We start from the raw sequence: 13,388 nt of genomic DNA on the forward strand, positions 1-13,388 counted from the left end.
TCTAGCACTTAGATCATTAGAGATGAGTACTCCAAGGTCCATGACAGAGTTTGAATCATCAACAAGGTCTTGACTATTCAGCTTGTATTTTATTTTCTGATTTTTTATTGCCAGAATTAAGTCTTCATGGGAGGGCTCTTGTGACAATATTAGGCAACCAATGGTCAAGTGAGATCTTGGGTCTCCTTCACTGCATATATTCAAGAAAAATGTAGAGGATTTCTTTTTCTGGGATGCCATAAATGGCATTCCTGCACTAAGCCATGAGTTGGACCAGTAGTCTCAATCAGTGTTTTTCCACCTTGGTTGGATGTGTGGATTTCAATGCTCAGGATTCCCCAGCCAACATTCAAATCCTGGTCTAAATAGCTCCTTAGCACCTTGTAATATTGTCTACTTTGCTGTATTTTTACACATCTTATGAAAAGCAAAGAAATTTCTATGTATATGTCAAAAAACTATATGTCAAATAATAATCTACTCTCATAATTCACGTTCCATAGAATGTGGCTGTATTTCTATAGTACTCTCTGTCTCTGTCTCTGTCTCTGTCTCTGTCTCTGTCTCTGTCTCTGTCTCTGTCTCTCTCTCTCTCTCTCTCTCTCTATATATATATATATATATGTGTGTGTGTGTGTGTGTGTGTGTGTGTGTGTGTGTGTGCGCGTGCGTATATATATATATATATATATATATATATATATATATATATATATATATATATATATATATATATATATACATACATACATACATACATACATACATACATACATACATATATATATATATATATATATATATATATATATATATATATATATTGGTGTGTGTGTGTTTTCTTAAGTTTTTGCGGGTACTTACATGTATGGTATTCAGCTTTGTTCGGGTATTTTCCCACGTCATTGTAGTTGTGCTTTTAAAGTTGTAGCAACATTTCGGCAGAGAATCTCATCTGCCATCATCAGGCTTCTGTATTGTGTCCATCTGTGAGTCAGGCCCCCACAGTTGTTTCAGTTTTAAATTTGGGGCAGCCTATTAATACCCGGGTACTTACCATGGGTACTTACATGTATGGTATTCAGCTTTGTTCGGGTATTTTCCCACATCATTGTAGTTGTGCTTTTAAAGCTGCCGAAACGTTGCTACAAGTTTAAAAGCACAACTACAATGACGTGGGAAAATACCCAAACAAAGCTGAATACCACACACACACGTGTGTGTGTGTGTGTGTGTGTGTGTGTGAAAATGTTGAAAACTGCTGGTGATCTTAATTTTCTGCTCCTTACAATGGGAAAAATACCTGGCATTCTCCCAGGGTCTTCTGCATAGTTTGTGCATTTGTTTCAAAAGAATAAATAGAAGGAAAAATCTGATTTTGAAATAATCACTACAAAGGTTGTCATGTTGCGTGGTTTCTTTTATTGAATATTTTTGATATTTCCTTGAACAGAAAAGTAGTTGCTGTTTTTGTCATAAGAAGGAAGGAACGAAGGGAGGGTGGGAGGGAAGGAGAAACATTCCTGAATAAAGTTTTCAGTGTTGTACATTACTCTCTGTTTGGGAAGCTTCAGCCAGTGGTGGTGAAGGTAGTTGAAGACCAGGGATCTGTATTGAAACCTCACCTGGGCATGAAGCTGATTGTGAAAACCCTTTGGGGAAGGGAGGAATGGTTGGTTTGGTCAAACGAGAATTGGCTATCTGTTGTGGAGAAGCAAGACTAGGGCGAGAGCTTGGATTGGGCTCCTGCACTTCTGGCACAGCATGCTCACTCGAAGGTTCATTGTTGACAACTGTTTCCTTCTGTTTTGTGGGTGTTTCTGTGGCATTAACATGAAGATGGTGTAGCTCTTGGTATTCAGACCCAGACTGTGATTAGACAAAAGATACCAAAAATGGTTCAGGCAATTGACCATTATCTACATTATAGATTGTGTTAACTTATTTCATGAAATGTTCAAGACAGTTGATTCTGCTCTCTAGATGCAACAGAGGGAGACCTCTCCAGCTGTACTTCCTCACAGGTAGAACTTAATTATTGTCAGTCTTGCTAGGAGGATGGATAGGAAACATGTCCAATTCTACTTTGTTGTATGGATATATTAAAAAAATATCTTGCAAATCTGAAGGTACAAATCACCCATCTCCTTTACAGCCCAAGAAACTAGGGAGGGTAACTTCTGAACTTCTTTCTCCATCCATTATGCAGCTGCTGGCTATCTGTCCTAGTGGTTAATGTGCAGAATTGCAGGGAAATTCTGCCCACAGTCTGGAATTTGATGCTGATAGGGCTTAAGGTTGATTCAGCCTTCAATCTTTTGGAGGTCGGTAAAATGAGGACCCAGATTGTTGGGGGCAATATGCAAATAATGTTTACATTATAAAGAGAGTGCTATAAAGCAGGGGTCCCCAACCACCAGTCCATGGATCACTTTGCACCGGGCCGCAAAGAAAATAAAAATAAAATAAAAATGGCGGCTTTCTTCGCCTTCGGTGAATGCTGCTGGGATCAGGGATCAAGGACACAAATGAAAGAAGGGGAGGGAGGAAGTAACCAAAGCCTGTCCTGCTCTCTGGCTCAGCGGCTTCGGTTTCCTCCCGCCTCGTTCCTCTCTCAGTCGCTCTCTCGCTCCTCCACCAGCCCAGGAAGAAACTGCTTCAAAGAAGCCCGCAGGGTGGCTTTTCCTGTCGGCGCAGCTCCCCCGAAGCGCCCGTTCACCCCCAGCCCGCCGCCAATCAATCCAGGTTCAATCCAGTGCTCCGTTCTGCCTGCCTGCCTGCCTTCGTTTGTTTCGGAGCAGCTTCGGCTGAGAATAATAACTATTCGCCTCTTTTACTCAGCCGAAGCTGCTCCGAAACAAACGAAGGCAGGCAGAACGGAGCACTGGATTGAACGGCAGCGGGCAGGGCGGGGGTGAACGGGCGCTTCGGAGGAGCTGCGCTCCGAAACCACCAGAAACGAAGGCAGGCAGGCAGAACGGAGCACTGGATTGAACCGTGGGTGGCGGGGTGGGGGTGAACGGGCGCTTCGGAAGAGCTGCGCTGACAGGAAAAGCCATCCTGCAGGCTACTTTGAAGCAGTTTCTTCCTGGGCTGGTGGAGGAGCGAGAGAGCGACTGAGAGAGGAACGAGGCAGACACCTGAGGGATGAGGCTGAGGGAGGGAGGGAGACACCTGAGGGATGGGGCTGATGAAGGCAGGGCCGAGAGGGGCTTCTCAGCCATCCTGCAGGGACTATCTGTCGCTCAGGGTTGCAATGAGGAGGCATTGGCGCTCCCTGAACTTGGTGATTTGCTGGCAGACGTTTTATTACCCGACTAGGTAACAACATCAGATGTTACCTAGTCAGATAATGAAACGTCTGCAAGCAAACCACCAAACTCGGACTCCCCCCCCCGGTCCTTGAAAAAGTGTTTCTGCGTGAAACTGGTCCCTGGCACAAAAAAGGTTGGGGACCACTGCTATAAAGAACTATGGGACAATATATAAGCCTTACATGCTATTGCCATTGCTCTCTTTGTGCCATCTCTTTCCACATACATTTACAATTACCTGTCAACTTCTTTCTCTGCTTATTTGTGAGATGGATGTCATTCGATTGTTGCTAATTATTTCATTGTATTACTGTATTTTAAATTTTATAAACTTCCAGAGGCTTTAGGCAGAATTTTAAGGTCAAAATATAATAAAGATCATTATTAAAATAATGGCATCTCATAAAAATCTTATAAGCAGATTTTCATCTGCCTGCTTAATCAAGTCAGGTCTTAAGTAGTGATTTATTGAGTTATTATTTAACTGAGAAATCTGTTGGTTTGCTGGGTGAAGTCCAGTCAATGTGTTTTAAAATATAAACTATGCTTAACAACACAGGAATACATATTTTCTGCAGATGATAGCTGTCTTAGGAACTTACCGGATGTGGAAAGAGTTCACAATTTGCAGTGACAATGTTGGCACCTACATTCCAGGTTTCTATCATAGAGCCTTTGCATAGGCCTCTCACCTAGAACAAAGGAGAAAGTTTTCATCAACAAAATCCAAGAAATTTAACCTGCCATGATTTCTAATATGCAGTGGGATAGCACTGGATATGGTTGATCAGATGTTCTGTATCAAAAGACCTTCTCCATTTCTCCCGGTGGTTGACATGCCATTTCTCACCAGAATGACCATTTCTGTTGTCCCATTAAGAGGGGATGGAGCCTCCATGGGAAAGCTGAATTCTTCTGCTATGCTTTTTAGAATTTTAAAATCTTTCTTAGCATAGTAATCAAACCATTCTATGGATTTATTGAAATTGATTTTCTAGAATAGGAAATGCATTTTGGTGTTCCAGATATTAATTTTGGTATTTTAGTAATTATATTGCTATAATGATATACTCTTTGATCGTTGTAGAATTCTCCTGCAAAATTTTAGAAATTGATAATTAACTTTAGGGTTCATGGGTTTGGCTTGGAAAATAACGAATTACTATGTCTGAATTCAGATACAAACTAACTGAAACAGACTTCTTCCTTCACTTGTTAAGTGCTTATTTAAGGTTGGAGAGCCAATTTTTTGGAATGATAAGATTATTCCAGCTAGGAACCGAGTTTGTTTGGAGCAGAATACCACCAATGCCCATTCCAACACGACTCTAATCCTGCTCTCCATTTCTAGAAGGGTGACATATATCCTTCAGTTGAATGGTAAAAATAATGGTCTGAAAGTAGGTTTAAATATTAGCCTCTTTGGTGACTTCAATGTGCTTCATTATTTATTTGTTTATTAAATTTATATGCCGCCCATCTTAGTGTCCTGAGTGACTGTGATGGCTTACAATAGAATAAAAATATAGGAATAAAACATTAAACCTCCATTGCCCTCATATTTATTCTTTCTATGTTTTGATAGATTTATTATAGCTAATATGAGCATTTGCCTCCCAGTTATTCTTCATTTGCTAACTTGCTAAACACATTGATGAATAAAAGAACTAAACAAGAAACTACTCAAGGAGAGAAGCAACCTAGAACTAAGGAGAAATTTCCTGACAATTAGAATAATTAATCAGTACAACATTTTTTTCCAGAAATTATGGGTGCTGCATCACAGGAGGTTTTTAAGAAGAGTTTGGACAATAATTTGTCTGAAATAGTAGTAGTTTCCTGCTTGAGCAGTGGACTAGAAGACATCTTCCAACTCTGTCGTTCTGTTCTGATAAGAGCAGTGTAAAATTTGGTTCTTTAGAAGATATGTATTGAACCACAATTTCAATCTAGGTTTTATGCAAGATTGTGAATACTTACTGCAGTTTCAATAGGGAGGAGAGAGCATTGAGTGATGTCAGACACAGGTGGTCTTTTAGGACAGGAGGTCTCCTGGATGGTGAATTCTATAGCGTGCAACATTCCATTAACCACCTATAGAAAGTCATAAACATTTAGAGTAGGTCACATTGTCTTCAGGAAATGGTCCCCATAATCTTGGGTGCCCTATCAATCTTTATTCACCTGAAGTCTTACAGAGTCCCCATAATTCTTAGCACTAGGAGGACTGATAGGATGTCAAATGTGGTTATCAAGAAGAGGACACAAATACATTCAGTAATCAAATTGAATGTAATATTGTAGAAAGATCAGAGTCCCATCTATGTGGGAAATTGGAAGTTCCCAGGGAAGTCCTCTGGCAGATTAACATTTTCTTTAACCTCAGATTTCTACAGACTTTGGGAATCTGTCTATTCACTTCCTTTGGCAATAATGTAGAAATCAATTGCCCTCTCTTGGAATTATTTCTATTATTTTTCATTTCTACATTTCGCAGAAACCCTGGGTTTCTGTAGCAGTCTCTATAAAAATCAAGGATACAGCGTCAACTTTCTTGCTCAAAAAATACTCCACCTCAACTTTACCTGTGAACTTGCTTTGGTGACCTCAAGAATGGCAAAATAACGATCGTGGTCATTTTCAGCATTGAATTTGGCTAGGCTTTTTCTTGCTATTTCCTGAAATCTGTCTTCAGAAGCACTTTGGCGAACTGGACAGCCAGGGCAGGGAGGACTGGAATCTTTGGGGGAGGGGGGGAAAGTATTATTTAAAAAGTTGAGACAAGGCATTTGAAATATGAGCGTGTATGTTTAAATGACAAATGAAAGCTGAAAGCTTCTATCAGCTTGAAAATTAAGCATCTCTCACCAAGCTATATTTAGTCAGGGTCACAGTTGTTTAGCAACCTTGACACAACAGTACAGAACCAGTGGAGCCTGTCTTTGGGAAGGGTACAGATCTGAAGGCAGGAACCAACAGAAGATAGTATCTGTAGCATTGGACTGTGGAGTCCTTGGTGCTCTCTCAACTTGGTGGCTTCGCTTGTAAATGGTTTGTTACATAAGACTGTCTCTGCCTCCTTGTGCCAATCAGCATCAGGCCAGAATCTCCAAGAGCAGCCTCAGTTCAGATTCTTTTTCCCTTCTGCTTAATTGTGTCTGATTCCTGGAGACTTCCTGGATAAGCCCTGGCAATTTCTTGTTTTTCAGAAGTGGCTTCCCATTATCTCCTTCCTAGGGCTGAGAGAAAGTGACTGATCCAAGGCCACTATTGGCTTCATGGACAAGGTGGAACTAGAATTCTCATTCTCCCAGTTTCTAGCTGGATGATATAGCCACCCCAGAAACTGGCTATCCATCTGGAATACTTTTTTCTCTTATGATAGAATGAGATTCTGGAACATAATATCATTTGATAATGAATATGCCAAAACTGAAGTAACTTTTATTCTATGATCAATTAACACCTGATGAAGGAGATGCCTCTTTATCTAAAGTCGCAACAACTTCTAGTTTACACAATTCACTTTCTCGCTGACAAAGTCATGTTGGTAAAACTTGAATCAGGTATTAATTGCTAAGGTTCTCATGTACTGAATTGCAAATGAATCAAAGCAGGTTGTTTTGCAAAACAGACTGAGACATAATCAAATCAGCATTTTTAAAAAACCTAATTAAGAAACTAGAGTATGTAGTAGTTGCTTAGCAATTTCTGCTAATTTCTCAAAGTTCATGCTTCTTCCAAACATTTGTACTCATAAATTTATTATGGAAGGTCGATTTTAGAAAGTTACAATATGACACAAGAAAGAATAATCTATAGTGAGAAATAACTTGTCAAAGTTAATGTACTTTTCAACAACGGCCCTTGTTAAGTTTTAGAAAATAATATCTTATACTAAGAAAAAGGCTGGTAGAAAGTGCACACAGAAAAAAGTGTGCGAAAAATGCATAATTTTGCAACAAAAATATATAGAAAAGGAAATTGGGCCAAATCGTATTTGTGGTTGAGAAAGGGTTGAGGGTATTTGTGGTTGAGAATAAAATGAAATTACAGATGTAGCCTAAGATACCCACACGAATGAAACTGTAAAATTAAATTTTGGGGCTTCTGAATCTACTTTTTAAACTTCGTTGGGGATATCTGTAAAACTGCAATGGCAAGATATATATGCTTGGATAGATATTTTTGCAAATCTACATGCAGCAAACATGGAAAATACATACGAGGTCGTAAAATGCAGTCATTTCTGTACATGAACGAATCATTTGAATGTTTGTTCAATTTAATTATTACTTTGCATTGGCCAAAGACCTAAAACAAGAGAAAGTAGCTTGTATTAGTGCCACCCATTTCTTCTACCAATGATTCCTCTTACACGTAATCAAAAGGTGTATCTTTTCCACATCTTAGGCTCAGAACCACTTTCCTTCCATAATGTTTACTACATATCTACAGCACTTACATTTCTTCCTGTGCTTTTGTACAATCGTCTTTTTTTTTTTTTTTTTGCACTGCAAGAATGTATTAGGAGTTACTAGGAAATGCTCAGAGCCAGAAGACGTAATCTCTATGTCGCCTACGGTGACCTAAGCTTAGTATACAAAATTGTCTGCTACAACGTCCTACTTGTCAACGACTACTTCAGCTTCAACCACAATAACACATGGGGAAACGATAGATACAAACTAAAAGTAGCTTCAAACTTGATTGCAGAAAATACAACTTCAGCAGCAGAGTGGTCTATGCCTGTGAACTCACTACCTGACTCTGTTGTTACATCCTCAAACTCCCAAAATTTTAATCTTAAACTGTCTACCATGGACCTCATTCCATTCCTAAGAGGTCTGTAAGGGGGTGTGCATAAACGCACCAGCATGCTTACCATTCCTGTCCTACTGTTCCCATTTATTCATACTCATTTATTATGTATATACTTATACCTGTTTATATGTTATGTTTATATGTTATGTTCATACTTATACTTATTTTCTCATACTTGTTTTATTTGACAAACAAATAAAATAAATAAAAAATAAAAACCTCAATTCCACCTGATCTATTCCTTGCTTTAGGCCAAACTTGAAATGCCAAAGGCCAAAAGTACGCTCTCGAAAAATTAGTATTCTTTTAGGAGGCTTCAGAGAGATGGCAAAATGTCAGAAAAGGAGAAGAAGAATGCCCACGAGTCCTGAGATTAAAACCTTGAAGGTGATGTGAATGTTTTGTTTGACAAAGGACTGGGGAGGCGGGAGGGGGGCCACCCTTGGTACCAAAAGGGGGGTCATTAAGAAGCAGTCCAAGAACTGCTTCCTCTCCTTTCGGGGTGCAGGCATGGAAAAACCAGTTTAAGTTGCAGAATAAAATATTTTGGAGAACCTTTTGCAGGTGTAAGAGCTGTGGGGCAGTGGGACTGGCCTGCCAAGAGAAATTATGAGTTGTTTTTTGAGTTCCTGCAGTGAGTTGGCGTTGGACCCCTTCGTCTCCCTCCCTTTCCACGCTATGATTCATATGTACAATGCTATTGATTTGAAATGGCAACCAAGTGCAGGGAACTATCATGAACCCAAAGATGCCAAGGGAGAAGCAGTGAAAATGTTCTGAAATGAGATGTTTGTTGCCACATGGCAAATGGGTGAGTGACTCCCTCTGCCTCTTTTGCAAACAAGTTTCAAACCCAGATTTAACTTCTTTCCAAAACCTGCTGATAGTTCTTTAAATAAGGAGACACATTACTTACAGTCTCGTATGGTTTTCTAAACTCGCACTCTTTCCACAGTTTCTTACTCAAGACATGGCATTTGGTTTCCAACACATCCAGAATGAGGAAGAAAACAGAATCACCATCCTGCTACGGACAAAAGAAACTCTTGAAAAGGCAAGGCTTAAAGTGAATTACTTTCAGTACATTAGATGAAAATAAAGTAGCCTTCAAATAAAGCCAGGAGGTTTTACGCCAGACAGTTTGTTACATGCGGCAAAACATTAATTTTAATCCAAGCAAGGGTGAATATCTATTATCATGAAACCTGATCTCAAATGATTACCGTAGAATGTCTTGGACAGATATTACAGATATTAGGGTAGAAATGACCAGGGATAACGAGATCTCTCACAGAATATATATTAGTTGTTTGACTCAGTCCAATGGTAAAGCTGGACTGACTTCGAGTATGTCTTTTTATTAGGGCTACCAAATAAAATTAGGCTATTTCTCTTGGGTGCCATCAAGTGATTTTATAGATCCCCCCTCCCCCGCTCACATGCATTAGTGCTACCATGATTGGACACCAGAATGGCTGGTGCTAAATGCAAGGAAAGGAAAAAGGCAATAGAAGGGGGAGATCTTACCTGAGATATTTCATAGGCATCAAAAATGCGTTGCAGGCCAAAAATGTAACCTTCCGTCCGATATTTATTGTGTTTGTTGAGGGCTACTTCTGCAGCAGTCTTTACCTCCAAAGAGTTGCATGATGGGTGAAGAAACTGAGTAAGTGGAACAGAAGCCACTGCATGAAACAGCTGTATCCCAATTAAGAATGAAATTAAAAGGGCCATTTTAGAAATTTTTGCAGAATCAGAGAAGAGAGCAACTACAACTAGAGAGCAAGGTTCTGACAGAGCTTTTATACTTTGGAATCAATAGCTAATATTTGTTCTTCTACTGCATGGTGTTCCTTACCTTTGAACTTCAATCTGTGAGGCAATGATTGTATAGTATTTAGCTTGGCAATGGAATGTTCATCTAAGGTTCATCTAATTTCATCTTATTTCATTCTTCAACAAAGTTACTCAATTAGTAGACCAGCAAAATAATGTGGACATAATATATTTAGATTTCAGCAAGGCATTCGACAAAGTAGACTACAACCTACTTCTTAGTAACCTAGAAAAAAGTGGAATAGATAGTACCACCACTAGATGGACTCGCAACTGGCTGGCAAACCGTACTCAACGAGTAGTCCTTAACGGGTCTAAGTCTACATGGAGGGAAGTAAGCAGTGGAGTGCCACAAGGTTCTTCCATCTTAGGCCCAGTACTCTTCAATATCTTCATTAACGACTTAGATGAGGGAATAGAAGGGGAACTTACCAAATTTGCAGATGATACTAAGCTGACAGGAATAGCAAACACCCAAGAAGATAGGCTCAAAATCAGAGGTGCTATTCAACCGGTTCGCACCTATTCGGGAGAACCGGTAGCGGTGATTTGGTGTGGGTTGCAGAACTGGTGGTGACCTCTGGCTGGCCACACCCCCGAACCGGGTCGCCCCGTCACCTGGTTGCCCGCTTGTCCCAGTTGCTCTCCTAGCTTTCCATACCACGTGGTGGCCATGGGGCAGCTCGGGTGGATGTGTGCATGTGCAGCAGCCCCAGGACATCTGCCTGCCTGCCCACCCTCCCGGAGCACATTTTCTTCCTTCTCCCGGCGGCGGACGCATCTCTTCCAGCCCAGGCCAGCCCGGCCCGGCCAGCAAGCAGGTGGGTGGGCGGATATCCCAGGGCTTCTCTCCCCCCTTGTCGCCAAAGCCTGCAGCAGTAGGCCCTCGGCCAGCTTAGCTGGGAGCCACCATTCCCAGGTTTAGCGGCTGGTCCTGCCCCTCACCCTCCCCGCTCTTGCCTGGCCTGAGAAGGCAAGGGCAACAGCAGGGGATAGCGAAGTGGCTGGGTCCCTATCTTCCCCTCTCTCCCCCCCACTCTCTGTGTCTATGTGTGTGTGCCGGTCGTGAGTTGAGGAGAAGGGTCACCTGAAGGGACTGGCTGAACAAGGATCACCAGCTGTGCTGGAAGCATCTCATCGATTTCCATTTAACATCGCCGTTGCCTCCAGCTCCAGCCATGCAGAGGCAGACGCAAGTTTGAGCTTGCCATTCCCACCTACCCACCCCCGTCCGCGTGTGTTGACCCTATCCCCCCAATGAGGGAGAAGACTGCGTTTTTGCTTCAGCCCCATTGCAGAATTTCGTTTCCACCGCCTCCTTGGCGGCAGCTGATCGTGGGACCTCTATCTCCTCAAGTGCCAGCCTCGGTGTTACTCACTGAAAGTGGGGGGGAAAAACACACACACAGAGCTGAACCAGCAGCAGAGTAGTAGCAGCTGCGGTGGTTTCACCCCGCCCCCAGCCATCAGCCACCCCGAGCTAAAGAAGCTGGCTGAATCGGGGGAGTCGACCAGCTGAGCATGCAAAACAAGGCACCTCAGACTGCCCACAGTTCTCCTTCCTCCTCTCCCTCATCCTCTTTGAGGGGCTTCCACCCACCACTCTTGCTCTGTGCATGGGTTTGGCTGCTGCCTTCACCTCAGTGATTCCATTCAGCACTCACCCCCTCTCAGCCCTCCACCCTCCCCACACCTGCTCAATCCTCCACCCCACCTCAAGTCATGAAAGAGATGAGCGAAGGAAAAGGAGGTGGGACTGATGCTGCAGAAGACGCCACCCGCGAAGGCAGAAAAAGGCCTGGGAAGAATGGAAAGAGCTTTCGCGCACACTCTCTTCTGAGCCTTACCGCCCGCAAATCCCCCCTCCTCACCTCTTCTCCTTCCCCCAGCCCTGCCAGTGTAGTCTGCAAATCCCCCCACCTCCACTCCATGCTGCAAATCTCGACAGCAGCATATTGCAAAGCTCAACCTCTCTCTCTCTCCCTCCCCCATCACCCCGCCACACCGAACGCCATCGCTCGCCATGCTCCAGCAGAAAGCAAGTCAATGCAGCTTTCCTCCTTCTTCAGGTTGGGGGGGGGGACCTTCCACTCAGGTGGTTCGTGCCCTGTGGAAGCTCCTCTGTTCACCGCCGTCCCTTGAAAGTAGCAAAGAGCGCTTGGCCCAGCTGCGGCTTAGAGAGAGAGAGAGAGAGGGAGAGAGAGACTGACACAGTGAGAGAGAGAGACAGAGAGAGAGAGAGAGAGAGAGAGTAGGGAAGAGAGAGGGGAAGATAATGAGAGGGCCAGAGAGAGAGTGAGACAGAGATACATGGGGGAGATACCCATAGAGAGAGAGACACAGAGAGGGTGGGAGGAGAGAAAGAGAGAAAGAGAGAGAAAAAGAGAGGGAAAGAGAAAAAGGGAATGAGAGAGGAAGGGAGAGAGACAAGAAAGAAAAGAAAGAAAAAGAGAAAGACAGAAAAAGAGAAAGGAATCAAAAGGAAGAAAAGGGATAGACAAAGAAAGGGACAGATGGAAGGAAGGGACAAAGAAAGAAAAAGAAAGAAAGAGAGGGAGGGAGGAGACTATGAATGAGATATATGGATGGGTAGATAAATACATGGAAGGAGGGAGGGAGGGAGAGAGAGAAAAAAAAAGGAGAGGAAGGAAAGACGCAAACCCTGGCTTCAGAAGACTCTTTCAAGCACACAGCAATCTAGGGCTGGCCTGCAAGGGATCTTGGGGATCATCTAGTCCAAACACCTCCTCCAGCAGGATATCCTTACAGAATCATAGAATAGCGGAGTTAGAAGTAAGTGTGTGTGTGTGTGTGTGTGTGTGTGTGTCTGTCTGTCTGTCTGTCAAAACTCCAAAACAGGTCAAGTAGCTCTGGGGAGATCAGTCATAAATTAGAACACCTGCTAAGCAACCGGCCATGAAGCAAGGACCACTTGTATTTGGTTTGCTGGTTGCCTTGCCACGCCTACCCACATGGCCACAAAGACATGCCCACCCAGTCACATGGCCACAAACCCATGCCCTTCTGGTCATGTGACCAAGCCATGTCCACACAGTCACATGACCACCAAGCCACACCCACAAATTAAGCCATGCTCACAACCGGTAGTAAAAAAATTTGAATACCACCACTGCTCAAGATCCAGATGGATCTTGACAGACTCGACAACTGGGCCATATCTAACAAAATGAAATTCAATGTAGAGAAAAGTAAAGTCCTACACTTAGGCAAGAAAAACCAAAAGTACACATATAGACTGGGTGAAACCAGGCTCAACAGCAGTAACTGTGAGCCAGCAGTGTGCATCAGCAGCCAAAAAAGCTAATGCAATCCTAAATTGTATTAACAGAGGTCAAGATCAAGGGAAGTACTAATACCACTCTATAAAGCCTTAGTAAGACCACACCTAGAGCA

At 42.6% G+C, this 13,388-nt stretch overlaps 1 protein-coding gene across 1 annotated transcript; it reads right to left on the bottom strand.

The window, feature by feature from the left end:
• Positions 1–1,399: 1,399 nt before the first annotated feature.
• Positions 1,400–9,915, bottom strand: LOC113422711 (fetuin-B-like). Its single transcript, XM_026683831.2, has 7 exons — positions 9,666–9,915; positions 9,055–9,165; positions 7,541–7,628; positions 5,900–6,054; positions 5,295–5,408; positions 3,917–4,006; positions 1,400–1,869 (listed from the first exon to the last, which is right to left on the bottom strand). Exons 1-7 carry the CDS (start codon positions 9,870–9,872, stop codon positions 1,537–1,539), a joined length of 1,098 nt encoding a protein of 365 aa, XP_026539616.1. The 5' UTR covers positions 9,873–9,915; the 3' UTR covers positions 1,400–1,536.
• Between the last annotated feature and the right edge of the window lie 3,473 nt (positions 9,916–13,388).

The sequence above is a fragment of the Notechis scutatus genome, chromosome 4, assembly GCF_049901735.1.
Source record: "Notechis scutatus isolate UNSWTSFEM ecotype Mainland chromosome 4, rNotScu1.2, whole genome shotgun sequence".
In the NCBI taxonomy this organism is placed as follows: domain Eukaryota; kingdom Metazoa; phylum Chordata; class Lepidosauria; order Squamata; family Elapidae; genus Notechis; species Notechis scutatus.

What these genes read in the sequence shown, in the direction of transcription:
- LOC113422711 (XM_026683831.2), bottom strand. Translation starts at nt 9,872, where the DNA reads ATGGCCCTTTTAATTTCATTCTTAATTGGGATACAGCTGTTTCATGCA. An exon ending in ATGCCTATGAAATATCTCAG is followed by an intron (nt 9,166 to 9,665) that starts GTAAGATCTCCC and finishes TTTTGTCCGTAG; the next exon opens with CAGGATGGTGATTCTGTTTT. An exon ending in GTGAACTCTTTCCACATCCG is followed by an intron (nt 1,870 to 3,916) that starts GTAAGTTCCTAA and finishes GTCTAATCACAG; the next exon opens with TCTGGGTCTGAATACCAAGA.